The sequence below is a fragment of the Populus euphratica genome, unplaced genomic scaffold (genome assembly GCF_000495115.2).
Source record: "Populus euphratica unplaced genomic scaffold, PopEup_1.0 scaffold91.1, whole genome shotgun sequence".
Taxonomy (NCBI): domain Eukaryota; kingdom Viridiplantae; phylum Streptophyta; class Magnoliopsida; order Malpighiales; family Salicaceae; genus Populus; species Populus euphratica.
The window spans coordinates 30,728-46,546 of NW_011499917.1; the positions used below are offsets into that span (position 1 = coordinate 30,728).

Sequence of the window (15,819 nt, forward strand, 5' to 3'; positions counted from 1 at the left end):
AGTATCGTGTTAGGCAATGTTCTATTTATGTTTTTAGTTTGAGAGAGGACTCTTCAGAGATATCCATGTGGAGGCTTAGTTGAAGGCTGATTCTTCCTTTTGGCCTTGCATGTAACCAACCAGGCAGGGAGTGAAGGACAGGATACGAAAAAACAAATTCGGTATCTCTCTCGTCTGCTTCTCTGTATCTTCCATAGTTGAGCATTGATGGTATTGATAAACACTCTTCCAGAAGAACAGAGAAACTTGGAAGAAATCCAAGTTGGTACCATTTCCATTAAGCTTGCTCCAATTGGTATCAGAGCTGCTGCTCCTTGGACTCAGGGCTCCAGACACTCGGTCCCAAGAGCTCGAAAGGCTTGACGACTCCCTTGAATAAGCCATTAAAGAGCAAGCACGAAAATGAGTAATGAGTCTGGAATGAGGCTGCTTAATTCATATGGCCCACAAGGCCTTGTGTGCCTGGAACAGGCAGAAATGATGGACGTGCACTTCCCTTGCTAAAGCGGCCGCCAGCTACTTTTCAGCATGGAGGTGCACCATGCGGTTGTGTAATTATGTAATCAGTCGGATCTAATCTTCTACGAATAGAATCTTTTTTGTTCTGTTAATCAAGACCGAAAGTGCTCGGCAACAAGGAAACGCGCACGCACAGCGGGAACATGTTTCTTTTTCTATGAAGAGAGTTCTTTAAGATCCTTTTCTTGGTAACTTTTTGCATGCGAGTTAATATCAAGATTTAATTTTTATTTTCTAGGACAAACTGAAAACTATTTATGCAACCCAAAACATGATTACATGCTTCATACACGGACAGCCTATTAAAATTATTACAGAACTAACCTTAACTGCTAATTCACACATAATTCAACCAACCCTGTCCACATGAAATCACTAATAACATATTAACACCACAAAACAATGGACTGCCATAGCAGACTTCTTTAATGATGGCTATGGTGGCCAGGCAACTTCTCTTTGATTTTTTCCATCACACTCCTCTTCTCATGTTCCTGGCACTGTTCCCCAGCTGGACCGGTGGCTGTGGTGTGTACCTCAGCGGTCTGTCCATGCTCTTCCATGTGCTTCCCACAAGTTAATTTCTCCTTTATTTTCTCCTTCAGCCCTTTTCTCCCTCCTCGCCCATCGTCCTCAGACTACAATTAAAAGAGATAATTAGCGATCAAAATTATTTGCAGAAAAGATGTCAAAAAACTCCCAACATTTCTTAAAGAATATGGCACGAGCGTCAGGAGTCTCATGGAACGGCGCCACTGTAGGATTCTATATACGCGTCATTGTTCATTACATATAACCTGGAGCTTTACCTGATAAAACTCATTAAAAATTTCTGTTCAAAATAAGGATTCGAGGGGCGATCAATGTGTAACCATCATCTGGTGTCTTAGTTATATAGTTATGTCAGTCAAATATGTCTTACCGAGCCAGAGCTTGACGTAGATGAAATCTCTTCCTGCTCCTCTTTCTTATGTCCACCTTGATCAGCAGCAACCCCACCATGCTGTCCCGTCTCATGAATGCCAGTGCCCTTCGTTGCATCTTCACTCATGGCAGTACTAGGCAAAAGTCCAGTAACAGGTACCTGATCACTACTTACATTGCCAAGCGTCGGAGGTTGTTTGGTGGTGGCTATGCCAGTGATCTGTACAGGGTTACCATGTTCATCTGTTAACTGGACTTGGTTGCCATATTCATCTGTGAGTTGAATTGGATTGCCTTGCTCATCTCTTAATGTGGTAGCCATCTTTTTTAGCAACAGTGATGAATTTCGATTTTGATAGTGAAGGACAGAGTTTAAGCTTGGCTTGCTAGGCTGGCCTAATAAAAGGTAAATAAAGTGGCGGAGGAGGACAGACGTGGCTCATGCATGCAACGTGGTTTCTACACCTGTTGTTAGATAGTCCAAAAGAGCCATGAAGGATTGTTGCCACGCTAGCCATGACAGGAGACGTGTCACTCATCTCGGCTCATAAGGTTTCATGAAGGACGAAGAGTAATTCCTTTCCCTTCAAAATACCCCGAATAAATACATCCATCCAATAATTATTATCATTCACCAAGTATAATTTTTATTTTCTGGAAAACTAATTTATACGGATACTTCAAAATAAACGCATTACTCTAAAAATTAGCCTTCCAGGACATGATGCAGCAGTCTACAACAGAAACCACAAGACAAGTTGCATATAGTTTCCTAGAGAAACAATATTGAGAAACCACAACACCGCACCAAATCCCACAAGAAATGAGGTTGATTATTCATGTATGAGGGGTCTTTTATCCATACCTCATTGATTTGAATCAGTTCATGAACTGTGTCCAAGCAAGAAACAAATTGATCTGTACAAAACACCAATAGGATCACCAATCTTGTGATACATTTTAATTCTACTAATCTTTTCATAATCATATAGGAATTCTATAAGTTCATTTACTTCTTTACAGTATCGCTCCACAAACTAATCCTGTGGGCCAGTTTGAAAAAGTGTAAATGTGTATGCAGATGGAGATGGAGATGTTCCAAAACGAATTCTTAGAGGAAAACTTCCCGCTGCCCCAACAATCCTTTTTTGACAACGCAGAGATGGTCAGCACTGGAATCTGCAACCATAAAAGTTGATCAGTCATGTTGAGTTCCAAGAATTTGATGGTTAATAAAAACACCTATGCATATTTTAGAAAGTTTCCGGTCAATCAAAATCTTCACTAATACATCTGCTATACACATCATGCTATCATGCATTAACGTTTGGAAGCCACAAGGCTCTCGCCGTGACAATTTCCAGTGATTTGTATGGACAAAAGCAGCATATACAGGAGTTGAAGACTTGAAGTACTCACCACTTCACAGCTGAGACGAACATCAACCCCTCAGAGATCTTGTCCAGAAGAAACCTTTCTTTCTGGTTGAGTGATTCTCAGTAGAGCATCTACTCGCTTTGGATCCAAATGAAAAATGCCGCCTCAAGAAAGGCTTTGCCAAGGAACTTTTCATGCTGGAACTTAAGCCCATCTTTGGACCCTTTCCTTCATTTCCACCATCTTTAAAGCGATCAAACATTGCCAAATCACCATCAAGATCACTATCTACCACCCGGCTCCTCAATTTCTTGTTTCTAGCCTTCAACTCCATTTCTGTTTTTAAAGCTTTTTGAGACAGCTTAAAGGCCTGCTTCTCTCCCAAGGTACAAAATGGGCATGCAGGATCATACTTGTCAATTTCAGGAGTCAGAGCTTCCAAACACTCAGCATGATAAGTGTGACCACAAATTAAAACTGCAACAACGGAGAGCTCATTAGTAGCAATGAGCTTCTGGCTGCCCCACAAAGATTTATCAGTCAATAGCTTTGAGCAGATCCCACACGTTTGAAAATCAACAGAAGTAAAAGCTGAGCTTCGACCACTGGATCCGGTCTTCTCATGATTAAACCCCGAGCACTCGTTATCAAAAGACCACCTTTCTCTATTAGAAGTAGCCATGAGCTCAGAAAATGCATGCATAGACCAGCCATCTGAAGACTCACCATGGCATCCCTGAGTTGATTCATTGCTCCATGAAGAAACAGGAGGCCTCTCTTCAGAACCTGGGATGCTCTTTGATGACCTCAATCCTGGGATTCGGGCATCAGATAATGGCTTTGTTAGCTGATGTCTCGGAGAGCGCTGTAGCCACCTTGATGTTGTTGGGCTGGCAGGATGTAAATGACTTCGGGGGGGAAGTGGAGATGTTGATAAGGATGAAGCAGAGGGCAATGACAGTGAGATTTTCTCAGGAGATGGATTCAGAACCGCCATGGATTCTGTTGACTCCTTCACCTGAAAGATGAACAGATTCGGTAATGTATGCCATTTGAAGGAGAAGAGGTGAAGTCAATCATTGAACAAATATAGAAGTTCCTTCAACGAGAAGAAATCTCTACCTGTTCCAAACTCGTTTCCATTGAGATATTCCTTGGGAGAGATTGATCTGCAAAAGAAGTGTAAATGATCATAGATGAACATGTGGGCTCATGGGAGGTCAAAAACCCACAAGATGAATAGATTTCTTACAAGTATTCTATCAAATGTCCAATGTAATAAGAATCTTAAGAAAGCGATTAACATAGCTTATGTTTCATTTTCCCCCATCAAAACTTGAAACTAAGAAAACCAGTTGCCAAAAGAAGAACAGGAAGGGAACCATATAGTACACAGAAGAATCTAGCCGTCCAAAGAAACGTATAGAAATAACAAATCAAGCTCTAGTCATGATTAGTCATTATTCTCCCATGTAAAAAGATTCTAGTAATTATTCTGCGTTGCATCTTACAGAAGATAATTGAAGATGCATAAGAAGAAGAAGAAAAATATGACAACAGAACAAAGGAAGGGAAAAAGGAAGAAGAAAGGTCAGGATAACAAATAGCACAGATTAGTAGTTTGTGAGGGATTACAAATTTGTTCTTTAAGCAGATTCTCAAGGTTGCTCCATGAAAAAGTAAAATCCTGGAAATTGGTGCAATAATTGCAAAAGATCTGTGTTTCTAAAATATGCATTCAACATTTCCCTTTTGAGCTAAGCATCTCTCTTGGTATCATGCACCTTGCATGTAACATGAGAAGAATTCAAGCGTGAGGACAAACAAGGCCAGTAAGCACACAGTTTATTTTATATACATGTTTTCTTCAATCTAACATCATAACTATGCAATGAGCTTATTGTAGAGCTCATGGTTATTGTCTTTGCATACATTTTCAAAATCCTAAGCACTGCATGAATCTTTCTGCTTTGGGCATTTATTGTTCCTCGCCACCAGTTTTCAGTTATATTAGAGTGTATTTCATTGAGTTCTGCTCCTCGCTCATTAATGATAATGAATAAGGTTCCATTGCCAAATCAAACAAACTGTTTGTCCTCACCTTCTATAACAATAAGCAACTATGATGGTTTAAGCTCTTACAGACATGCAAATGTCAAGTAAGGGTATTGCTTCTACTTTTCAATCCATGCATCTATATGCAATACAAAGCTAACTGCAACAGTATCTTAAATATAGAGGTAAATTTCAGAATGAGCTGAAAAATAATGTGAAATAGGTCATTAGATGCTAATGTGAAGAACCATATCCACCAAAAGTTTACCTGAAGCAGGAGTCCTCGCATGAGCTGCGGTTCCTTCAGATGTCGGGGACTTCTGCCACGTATGTCTCTGGAAGCTCTCCGTTGGGCTTCCATCCTCCGATGTATAGGTTGATTCATATTTGATATCTGATCCATCATTTCTGCTAATTCCATCAGAAAACCAACTTATCGATGTATCTTCCCCTGCTACTCGCCCTCGATTATCCCATCTAAAGCTCCAAGTTGGCGAATACCGAATATTTCTATGCAAGATTTCACCACCTGGTCCACTCACTATATTTTTATCTCTCGCAGCAACACAGCAAGCACTCCCCATGCTCAAACACAAAGTGCCTCCAGATTCTAACACCAACCCAAAATCTCCACTCACATGCTCCACCGTCCAAACACAACTCAAATTTCACTACCAATGGAAAATTCCCAGGTACAAATACATTTCTTCCGCTGCAATTAAGAAAAAAAACCAATATTTATCACTAATTTGATGGTCTCAAGCTAGTCTTAACCGCGAACTTGCTGTACCTCAGAATTGGGTTTCCAACTCATTTCCACCACCAAATATGCAAAAACAAGATAATTTTCAGCACACACGAGAAAAATAAAACTAATTCAATAAAAAAATAACAATAAAACAAGGAGAAGATTTAAGGGTCTTGAGAAAGCAATTAAGAGAATTCCAAGTCAAGTTAACTTTTTTGAAAAAGCAGTAGTCAATAGTGAGCTAATTACCAATAATTCAGTTCACACCAGCTGATTTTCGAAAAATATATATATATATATAAAAAAAACAATCAAGGAAATTTATAGGAGCAAATAAATTAAACCAGCAAACTAATTAGGAAACTAAGGTGTCTCCGCTCTAAATCCACAAGAGTTTTTTTTAAAAAATCCAAAAATAGAAACCACAAAAAATAATCACTCGTGATAATTTTTCTAAAAAAAGGATCCGATTTTAGGTCCTAAAAAACAGCACTAAATGGTCAAAATCGCAAGTGATGAAAAAACCGAAACCGACGTGATCGAGAGACTGTCCGTACCTTTCTCAGAGCCAAGACGACAGCGTTTTTAAAGCGAAAGAAAAAATTCGACAGAGAGAACGAGATGGCGAGCGGTTTTTAGAGAGAGAAAATGAGAGAATATGAAGAGAGTGAGGCTGCTGGTTCTTTTAGGCACAGGGAGAGAGGGAAGGTCGTTTTTGACGGGTTTTACGTTGACGACGTTAGGATTTATTGACGGTAGTCGACGGTTCCTGTTTTAACGGAGTTGGTAGGTGACGTATGGGTTTTTTGGACGTTATTGCCACGTTAGCATAATTGTTTTTTTTTCTTATTTGCGGTGAATTTTTAAATGAAAATAAAAGGGATGTGACTCGGAGCCAAAACCCTCAATAAATTCTATGGTATTCATTATATAATCAGTAAATATTCACAGCATAAAAGAATATAAGAGAGAGAGAATTAAAAATAATATTTTTTTAATATATTTATAAATAAAAAATAACCACGGTAACACTTTGAGAGAGGAGAAAGTAACCACCACTTATCGGCGATGCCTTCTACTGTACGCGGAGTGCGCAGTACGCATTCGATTCTTTTCACGATCAAGGGAGAAAGTATAAATGGTGGGGTTAGTTTGAACAAGGATTCTTTGAAAAATGGCCGTCGCCTTGTTCTCCTCACAGATCGTAGCTAGCTTTCTTTTTCTTCTTTTTTCGCCTTTATGTTCTTCCGAGTCATTGCTTTCTTTTGGGGATTCTTGGTTCTTATGCTATTGATAAATGGGCTTTCTTTTTTAATTTTATAACTAAACTCTATTGTTTCACAATGCGGAGATTTTCGAGAGATTTTTCAATAACTGTTAAATAAAAAAAAATATTCTTTTTCCTTCAAAACAAATTTAATTATACGAATAACTTTAATTTTTATCTTATGATTATGATGGTTAGAAAATACGATCAGCCTCCATCATGAATGGGCTTTGCTTGTGCTAAGAAAACATTTTTTTAATTTTCAAAAATAAAAATTTAATTATTTATATTTAGTTAAGTTTATTTAGAATTTTAGTTGTGACAAGGATAATTATTTTTTGTTTGGTTTAATTTTTATAAAAAAATAATCAAACAAAAATTAAAAAAATCAAAACCTAACTAAACCAAAACTAGTTTAAACAAACCAGTTTTGGTTTGATTTGGTTTTTTAGAATAAAAATAAATTTTACTTGATTTTTTTATTTGATTTTTTTTTATTTGACTCTGTTTTGACTTTTTTTTCTTTTTTTATTTAAGTTTTATTTAGTTAATTTTTTTATTTTAAATTTATAAAATCAAAATCAAATCGGTATATTTTTAAATTTTTTTTGTTTTTTTAACTTCTCACAGCCGAGACAAGCTCGTACTCCTATTTTAACATCATGGCATACTGTAGTGATTCATATCCAAAAACACTCCAGTCATTCAGCAGTAAATAATTATTTTTTATTTAAAAAATATTAAATTAACATTTTTTTAATTTTTTAATATATTGGTGTCAAGAATAAAATAAATTCTAAAAAAATAACTTTAAAAATATATATTATAAGAATATTGTAAAAATTATTTTTTAAAATGTTTTTTATTTAAAAATATTTTTAATATTAATACAACAAAATAATTAAAAAAATAAAAAGAAAACACATGTCACCGTAAAAAGGAACGGCCACACCCACGATTTTCATTAGGTGGCTACAGATGGACGGCGCCAACAATCCGAATAGCATTTTGAGATGCGCACGTAAATGGCGAAAGAGCTGCCTGCAAAAGTTGATGATGTGGTTGCGCTCCATTTGTTGAGAGTCAAAAAAACAAGTGGACGACCTTGTGATAAAGTTGTGATCGGGCTACCAAATATATCCTCCGAATTTGTCCAGACTTGCGTACGGAGCAAGGGTAAAAGTGGCATTATAAACGCCCTTTAGGGTTTTGAATCTGGGCATGCAAAGCGGGCCGTTGAGCTGGGTTTTGAGAAAGTGGTGGCGTGTATTGCGTAGAGACGCTAAATCATCACATAATCAAACATTAGACACCTAATCAAGGGAGATTAGGTGCGTCACCAAAGTGTTTAGGTTATAAGTCCCTTGTATTGTGATCATGAGCCCTTTATTTACAAAGAACGTAAAGCATGAAACTTTGATGGACTGTGGAGATCCATCCATCATGCGCATGAAGAAGGTTTTATTTATTTTTATGTTTTAAAAATATATTTTAAAAAAATTAAATTTTTTTATTTTTCATTTATTTTAAATTAGTTTTTTTCTGTGTTTCCATATTGTTTTGATATTTTAATATTAAAATTATTTTTTAAAAAAATAAAAAATTATTTATAAAAAAAATACTTGATTTTGATCTCATATTGTAACAACATTTAAAATCAATTAGCTGACAAGTTTAGGACAGAGATGTGAATGGATTTTTAAGACAAGACAACATTTTAGCCACCCAATTGTCATTTTCATATTAATACACGAATTAAGAGCATTTTTTATATTAATTAACAAGATAGAATCTTAGTACAATAATTACAAGCAAAAGCCTAATAGAGGTTTATTATATGATACAGAGTAGGTTCCAAATAGCTTTCAAGTTAAGTGCCCGTTTTGTATTATAAAAACATTTTAAAAAAATAATTTAAAATATAAATTATTTTTCTTATAAAACTATTTCCATCTCCAAGAACAAACGGGTCTAAGATGCAGATCAAACAAGGGTGGAGGCCCAGACATGGCTCCGGTAAGCCTGGCCCAATAACTAATAATCACACGTGCATAAAGAAAAACATGTTGCGTATATTAATTCAATAACTCTTTCCTCGTTATCACTTTCAGAATTGAAGAGGAGGAGGAAATGACATAGATTTATTATAGATCTATTTTTTAGGGAAGGAATTTATATTAATTAATTAATTAATATATGCTTTGCAGAAATGCTTAACTACTAATCTCTTCACGTTAGAATGTCCAGATTAAAATCCCTCCAATCTCGAAATATAAATACTAGCAAAGCAAATATAAACGAATTAAAACACCATCATTGACATAATCAAAGTTTAATTACCATGTTACCATGCAAATTAAACAACCCGTACATGTAGCTTTGTAATTATATGAAAATAGCTTTATAGTTTATTCAAATATACTGCTGCTCGGACAGCCGATCGCATCCTGTTCAACATGCATGAGAACTGAACCAACCATCAGTTTGGTATGAGCTTGAAAGGAGGCCTAACAAGAGCTGGTGCTGGATTATAGTTTCCATGGTCTTTGGTGATAACTCTTAGAAGAGCCTTTCATGGATGGTTGCCCCTTCATTGTAGTGTGATGGATTGCTTGGTATCTCCTATCAGTAAAGTAAGAATTATGAGATGAATAATCGGACAGAACTCGAAGAAATTAAGCAGAGAGATAGAAGAAAGGCGGTTATATATATGTGTGTGTGTGTGTGAAAATTGTAATTTAACTAATTACTATAAATCTGATTCTATGATCTGGACGTCTGAGCTACACTTCTCTATCTGTGGTTAAAGGATTAAGCTCTCGTACTTGTTATAAATCTTGAACCATCAGCAGCAATGATAACGAAAATCGATGCTCATCATGAGTATAACAGAAGAAGATTATCAAACCCCATGAGTGGCACTTCTTGCTCAGCCAATTTGTTCACGAACTTGGACAGTCGACCTGCAATATTTTGAAGGTGTGCGTTAATGGTGAGCTTTTCCTGTTACGTGCTACAGATTCCGAACATAATAAGAAAAGGAGTTAGATTGATCAAAAAATGCCTTTAAATTTCTTGTTAGCATAGTGAAAACCAGGTCAGAGTTCTTGTCGATTCGAGTGTTGTCTTCTAAACATGAATCAGATTGCACAGTAAAGTTTTTGTAGAGGACTGGTGTTTCCGATTGTTCTTAACGACAAGGACAACTCATCATCAAATGCACATAAAATAACACTGATAAACAATAAAAAAATGGCATTATCTTTCTTCTCTTTTCTGATAAAATTAATGGCGTTAGGAGAAGCACTCCTTCTACTACTACTGATCCATTAACTGGTCCATCTCTTATTAACACGTCTTAAAATGTATGAAGTTTGAACGAAAATGCCTAATTAACAAGTATGATTAGAGTAGATCTATGTGATCATAAATTTAATTAGTTCTTCCTCTATCCTTGGTGCCATGGAGTAACGAATCATCATGGCAATGTTTATATCATCTTCAACCTAGAAGGGTCATAATTAAGTACAATGTGATGGAGTGACGGACTGAAGATGAAATATAGGATTAGATTTATGTAATATAGGATTAGATTTCACTTTCGTTTCCATTTCCAAACACTGCTAATTTATGTAACATAGGATTAGCAGCACAACACTCCAGGGTCGCCAAAGTTCAGCGGACCTAAATCCAGCTGCATTTAGAGTTTGGCCGACTCAAACGATATCTTATTAGTTATTTTTAGGGTTTAGTGAGTGATGATGTTTTTATAACGTAAATTGTAAATTTTATATTATCCTTTCTTTTTATGTCTCTTCTTTTTATTATTCAAAATAAACACTAGTAAAATATTATTAGTTTACTCGATGAGCACCAAGACATTCCGTCCCTACTTCCACCAAAAGAAATACAGCAAGCAATCCTTCAACATTGCTAATATTGACCACTTGTGACTAGGCGGGACACTAGCCGCGCTACACTAGAGAGTGATGATACACACTAGCAACTGCCTCAAGATCAAGGATTCCCTTGCTTAAATAAAAATCCTAATAAATTTGATATTTTGAGGAATTACAGGTAGATGGAACAGGAAATGCGCATTAAATTAGAAATATTTGATCGTAAATGATAATGCAAAGGCTCATTCAGATTCTACAATGACTAATATGAATCAAGACCATCCTATAAACAAAATGCTGCAGGAAGCGAACTCGGTGTTCGAAGTACAGCGGACAGGTATGACAGCAGATACAAAACCAAACACAGTGGAAACTACACGTTTATTTATAGAGACGACAAAATGGGAACCGCTAAGTATCAACCAATATAACTATGATGATGAACCGGTGTTCATTGGCTGGTCATTTTCACGGCGCAAACTGTTTTCCCGACTGTATGCAGCTTTGGCACCCTGAGAAGAAGATTGAATTGATGAGACCACGAAATACCATACATTACATGGATACAGAAGAAGGTAAGCAGTACTCACTTGGAAGATTGTTCCAAGTTTTTTCAATCCTTTAGCTCTTGACTTCAGAACTTCACGGGACACGCTAGGGTCTGTAAGTACCTGAAACAGAAAACATAATTAACAAATCATTCTTCTTTTTACCACATTCATTGTCATTTTTTCTTGTAATTCCTTAGTAGAGACCAATTCATATAACATGTCTGCCGAGTTTTAACACAGTTTTAAATCATTCAGTAACCCCCCCAACCTCGACCTAACATTCAGAATAGGCACTCTTACAATAATGCATCTCGATAACTAAATAAAATTTTAGATAGCATAAAAGGAAATATTGCAAGACAAAATGCTTCACACAAACTGAATCCAGGGTGCATGCTTGTGCCAAGCTTCGACATATAGCAAGACGAGGGCATGTGGTATGGTCAGCATGTAGGCCGGAAGAGGAGGATGAAAGCACATTAGGCATGTTTCCAAAGAACTCAACTGTCACCTCATAATTTACAGGAATGTCAGCCCAGAACTTTGTGTAGCGGTAGAAAGAAATCACCAGAAGTCACCAAGTAAAATTGGAATGTGGGCATCTATCAAAAACCAGGGCTGTTGTTTTAGAAGGTAAACAGCCACTTCAGTTTGCTAATTACAGATGGAGCTGAATTCTAGTTCCTCCTCATCTATTTGAACTACCAATAAGATGTGAAATGTTTTAAATCAGCAATTATCTACTTGATTGTCTGAATCATAAAAGACTTGAAACTGAGATTTAATGTCATGAGAATGTCCACTATCTAAGGGATAAACCCTTTTGGCCACTACTCTTTCATAACATCAGAACTCGCAGGCTTGCAGAATGAAGTTAACCGTCATGATAATAAGAAAGGAAAAGAGAACGACTTACTTCCAGGCAAACACGTGATAAGGTACGTTCAATATCAACCACGTTGATCTGCCAAAGTGATTGAAGCATAGCATCCTTCTTATCTTCAAGGATTTTCTGCATGCTCTCTTCTCGGTTTTCTACTCCATCCAACTTCTTCAACTCCTCCTGTATTTGAATTAAGGAAACAGCACCTGCAAATTCAAGAGAAAATAATTTTGTTAGGTTTTGTTTAAATTATAAACTAACATGAATGACCTTGAAGCCTGTTTCAAGATATTGAAGCTTTAGTTTCAGAAAACTGCACCTGAAGCTGCCATTACTTGTGATTTTATCAGGTGTCCTTTATCTCGTACCCATTCTGCGAAAAATGGTACCTTCATATACCGTTTGTCCTTTCCAAGCTCCTTAGAAGCTTTCCTTGTGTAGATATAGCCAATGGTGTGCAGCATAGCCTCGCCAAATGCTGATGATTATAGTGATTATGAGTTGAGATAGAAATTCAGATAAATTTTCTTTTAAAAACAAGTTAATAAAACAGTGCAAACAGCATTCGCATGTGCACAGTTACAGTTACCCAAATCATAGTCTTTTCATGTTGCTATGTAGCTAAAACTTATAAGAGTAATATTTGAAAAATAACTCCAGCATGGACAATTTTAGCATCACATAGGCATTGCCATGGAGTCCTGAGTTATGTAAAAAGGATATAGACAAGCTTCAGAAAAGGAAAAGGAAATGAAGTTATAGTGCATGACACAGTGGCTGAGAGCAGAACCTACTTCTACACCAAAACAGTTAATCTCCAGAATCCTTTCGTTGCACTTGTATGGTCAAGAAGAAATCACCAAAAACAACCACTAAAATGAGAGGACATAAGAATTCCTTCTTGCAGCAGGTTTTCCATAGTCAATAGTTTTCAGAGTTGATTACTTTTTTAAGTGATATAAAATGTCAATTGAGGAACAGAATATACCAGCTGCAGAGAGGCGACGTGCTTCTGACTTTGCCCAGTTTGTAAACTCGTTTTCCCGGCCCTCAACAAATTTTTCAAGGCAATTTTTGAGAATTGTTATAAGCTTTTCTTCTCTCTCTCTCTGCAGCACCTGTAGATTAAAAAATAGCCAGGAGATTTATTCAAGTGCACCAAACAATGACAATAGAAAAACATCAGTAAATAAAATACCTTCATCTTCATTTCCATATCCTGTATGCCTCCTTCATTTTCAAGAGATGCTATTGTCGCCAATGCAAGTTGGCCCACATAATCTTCAAATAATTCACTCCCAAACATCATTCCAAAGACAGCTGAAGGATCCACCATGGATTCCCTGGCAAAGAGAGTATCTTTCATGAATTCTTCTGGATTAAAAAAGATGTGGGAAATGAAACAAAGATTAAAAGAGGAACCCAACAATGATTAACAGAGGAACCCATCACAAGACAATATTACAGTGAGACGAAGGGCAAATCATTCCCTGGTAAAGTTAGTGATCTGCAAATTGGTTAGAGCCCTGAAATTGGACAAGTCAGTGGCCAAGTATATTGAATGGATTAATGTGGTCTTCTTGTCAGCGTGCAAGTCTCAAATCTGGCTTTGTCCAACAGTGTTTCTTCCTCATGAGAAAAAAGAATGTCACTTTCTTCATCAACCACTTCCTCATGGATTTAGGCTCCATCTCCCTTTTTTCAGTTGTTAACAAATATAATTCCAGCAGGATGAATTAACAAAAATGTAGGCATATTTGAAGCTGTTTTATGATGAAACGACATCCTGACTTCCATTTTCCCACAACTAAAGGCTTTTACATGATTATACATTCAATCTTTGTAGCATCAATTTCCCAATATGGACTAAGGGAATCAGCATCTTAGGAAAAGAGAAAAGGTTTTTTATACACTAAGAGTGTTTTCTCTAAGTTAAATTCCAGTGAGTCCCCAAAGGAGTTTAAGCTGAAGCATAATAGAAAGCAATTTATAGTTGTTTAAACTTACTGTGTTATTCCTTCCTTTCCATACATGTCATATTTTTCACGCTTCTGGGGATCACTTAAGATCTGGTATGCTTCACTGAGCATCTACAAACATAGAACAAATAAATAAGCTCAACAACAGATGCAAGTTGACAAATAAATGTGTTCTTCCATTATGTATATGCTCTGGCTTTTCGTAAATCATCAAGAAATGAAAGGGAAAAGCAATACATTCCAATTTCCAAGGAAAGGGCACCCTGTGTCCGAATAAATGAGAAATTTTCTAGCAAAAGACAATCAATAGAGCATATTAAAACATAGATTTTCCTCATTTATGCAGTACAGTGCAGTTGAATATACAACTTAACTCAACCACAGGATTACTTCAAAATGATGAAATAACACCCAACTGAAAGCACTGAAAAAACGGAATAGAAACTTTGCATAATAACCAAGGTATAATCTTCAATGACAATCATATTATGAGCTAACCTGAAAATTTTCTGCAGCTTTTGGATCTCCAGGATTTTTATCTGGATGAACTATCCTTGCCTGTTCAAAGCACCAGAAACTACACTCAATAACGATCCCACAAGTAGGGAAAACATGAGCAGAAAAAATCAGTGCTTCCACATGTTCGTGATAAAAACAAAAGATTGCATCTGCAATTTAAGACCCTTATTTCAAAATTCACAGCCCTTCAATAGAACCACTTCAGTGCACTACTAAATTCTTTTCCCATGGGATTGAAGCTATAAACCTTGTGGCTAACCCACAGCTTTTAAAGCCACTTCCATTGAAAGCTCACCTTGAGATAGTAAGCCTTCTTGATCTCTGCCGGTGTCGCCTCGACCTTAACCCCCAAAAGGTCATAAAAGGCTGTATCTTTGACCATTGGTTTTGCTTTTAATCTTGTTTAGGAGAACTACATGATAGGATCAGAGAAACAAAGACTGAGAATCAGCCTCATTAACAAACAAATAAAGTAAATTCAATTCAGTAAGTTAAGCACACGGAACAACAATAGTGGCAGAGAAACTGTATTCACTTATAAACATCAAAAGAATCCATCCTTCCAGGAAAAACAAGATGGGTTACTTCCGAATAATAGAATGGGATAAAAAAATAACAAGATCGAGCTTTTGATGAAAACAACGAAATTTTTACCATTTTGCCGAGCCTAGATTTTAGCTAATACTACCAAAAACAGCATGTATTTATCACAAACTAAAAAAGAGACTATAATATAGAAACAAGATCAAGATTCTAGAACTCACGAAGAGAAATTTTAGATGGGATTGCAAAGACAGGGAGACTTGGTAGTTTCTTGCAGAGAAGAAGTACTGAAGATCAAAGGAAGCGAGAAAGAATCTAACAGAATGGAGATTTTAACGTGTCGGTCAGCTACGGATAAGGGTTTTATAGATTCGAGAACGTTTTTAATAGCTTGTTTGGGATTAATTTTTAGAATATTTTTTATTTTAAAATATATTAAAATAATATATTTTTTATTTTTAAAACATTATTTTTTATATTAGTATATTGAACTATTTTAAAAATTATTTTTTATATTAGTACAATGAATTAATATAAAAATATTAATTTAAAAAA

The 15,819-nt window shown here is 36.2% G+C and overlaps 3 protein-coding genes and 1 long non-coding RNA gene across 10 annotated transcripts; all 4 read right to left on the reverse strand.

The window, feature by feature from the left end:
• Positions 1 to 732: 732 nt before the first annotated feature.
• LOC105134672 (embryogenic cell protein 40-like) lies at positions 733 to 2,188 on the reverse strand. Its single transcript, XM_011039165.1, has 2 exons — positions 1,442 to 2,188; positions 733 to 1,157 (listed from the first exon to the last, which is right to left on the reverse strand). Exons 1-2 carry the CDS (start codon positions 1,763 to 1,765, stop codon positions 945 to 947), a joined length of 537 nt encoding a protein of 178 aa, XP_011037467.1. The 5' UTR covers positions 1,766 to 2,188; the 3' UTR covers positions 733 to 944.
• Positions 2,189 to 2,296: 108 nt separating this feature from the next.
• Positions 2,297 to 6,313, reverse strand: LOC105134673 (uncharacterized). 2 transcript variants are annotated; one of them, XM_011039166.1, is made up of 5 exons: positions 6,181 to 6,313; positions 5,144 to 5,587; positions 3,943 to 3,989; positions 2,863 to 3,838; positions 2,297 to 2,622 (listed from the first exon to the last, which is right to left on the reverse strand). In XM_011039166.1, exons 2-4 carry the CDS (start codon positions 5,457 to 5,459, stop codon positions 2,885 to 2,887), a joined length of 1,317 nt encoding a protein of 438 aa, XP_011037468.1. In that variant the 5' UTR covers positions 5,460 to 5,587; positions 6,181 to 6,313; the 3' UTR covers positions 2,297 to 2,622; positions 2,863 to 2,884. The 2 variants fall into 2 exon arrangements, with proteins under 2 accessions (XP_011037468.1, XP_011037469.1); XM_011039167.1 differs by lacking the exon at positions 6,181 to 6,313 and adding an exon at positions 5,666 to 6,170.
• A 4,655-nt stretch (positions 6,314 to 10,968) lies between these two features.
• LOC105134675 (chaperone protein dnaJ 10-like) lies at positions 10,969 to 15,645 on the reverse strand. Of its 6 annotated transcripts, none has more exons than XM_011039171.1 (10): positions 15,486 to 15,645; positions 15,017 to 15,119; positions 14,701 to 14,760; positions 14,231 to 14,313; positions 13,422 to 13,566; positions 13,212 to 13,341; positions 12,543 to 12,701; positions 12,257 to 12,429; positions 11,380 to 11,460; positions 10,969 to 11,313 (listed from the first exon to the last, which is right to left on the reverse strand). In XM_011039171.1, the coding sequence occupies exons 2-10, from the start codon at positions 15,101 to 15,103 to the stop codon at positions 11,221 to 11,223; spliced, it is 1,011 nt and encodes a 336-aa protein (XP_011037473.1). In that variant the 5' UTR covers positions 15,104 to 15,119; positions 15,486 to 15,645; the 3' UTR covers positions 10,969 to 11,220. The 6 variants fall into 6 exon arrangements, with proteins under 6 accessions (XP_011037473.1, XP_011037476.1, XP_011037471.1 ...); XM_011039174.1 differs by having other exon boundaries at positions 10,969 to 11,301; positions 15,017 to 15,123; XM_011039169.1 differs by having other exon boundaries at positions 15,017 to 15,123.
• On the reverse strand, positions 12,769 to 13,205 carry LOC105134674 (uncharacterized). The gene is made up of 2 exons (XR_844038.1): positions 13,018 to 13,205; positions 12,769 to 12,924 (listed from the first exon to the last, which is right to left on the reverse strand). It is a non-coding gene; the product is annotated as an uncharacterized LOC105134674 (long non-coding RNA).
• Positions 15,646 to 15,819: the final 174 nt, after the last annotated feature.

What these genes read in the sequence shown, in the direction of transcription:
- LOC105134672 (XM_011039165.1), bottom strand. Translation starts at nt 1,765, where the DNA reads ATGGCTACCACATTAAGAGATGAGCAAGGCAATCCAATTCAACTCACA. An exon ending in CTACGTCAAGCTCTGGCTCG is followed by an intron (nt 1,158 to 1,441) that starts GTAAGACATATT and finishes TTTTAATTGTAG; the next exon opens with TCTGAGGACGATGGGCGAGG.
- LOC105134675 (XM_011039171.1), bottom strand. Translation starts at nt 15,103, where the DNA reads ATGGTCAAAGATACAGCCTTTTATGACCTTTTGGGGGTTAAGGTCGAG. An exon ending in ATATGGAAATGAAGATGAAG is followed by an intron (nt 13,342 to 13,421) that starts GTATTTTATTTA and finishes TTTAATCTACAG; the next exon opens with GTGCTGCAGAGAGAGAGAGA. An exon ending in ACGTCGCCTCTCTGCAGCTG is followed by an intron (nt 12,702 to 13,211) that starts GTATATTCTGTT and finishes TATAATCATCAG; the next exon opens with CATTTGGCGAGGCTATGCTG.
- LOC105134673 (XM_011039166.1), bottom strand. Translation starts at nt 5,459, where the DNA reads ATGGGGAGTGCTTGCTGTGTTGCTGCGAGAGATAAAAATATAGTGAGT. An exon ending in TGCGAGGACTCCTGCTTCAG is followed by an intron (nt 3,990 to 5,143) that starts GTAAACTTTTGG and finishes CTTCTTTTGCAG; the next exon opens with ATCAATCTCTCCCAAGGAAT. An exon ending in TGGAAACGAGTTTGGAACAG is followed by an intron (nt 3,839 to 3,942) that starts GTAGAGATTTCT and finishes TTCATCTTTCAG; the next exon opens with GTGAAGGAGTCAACAGAATC.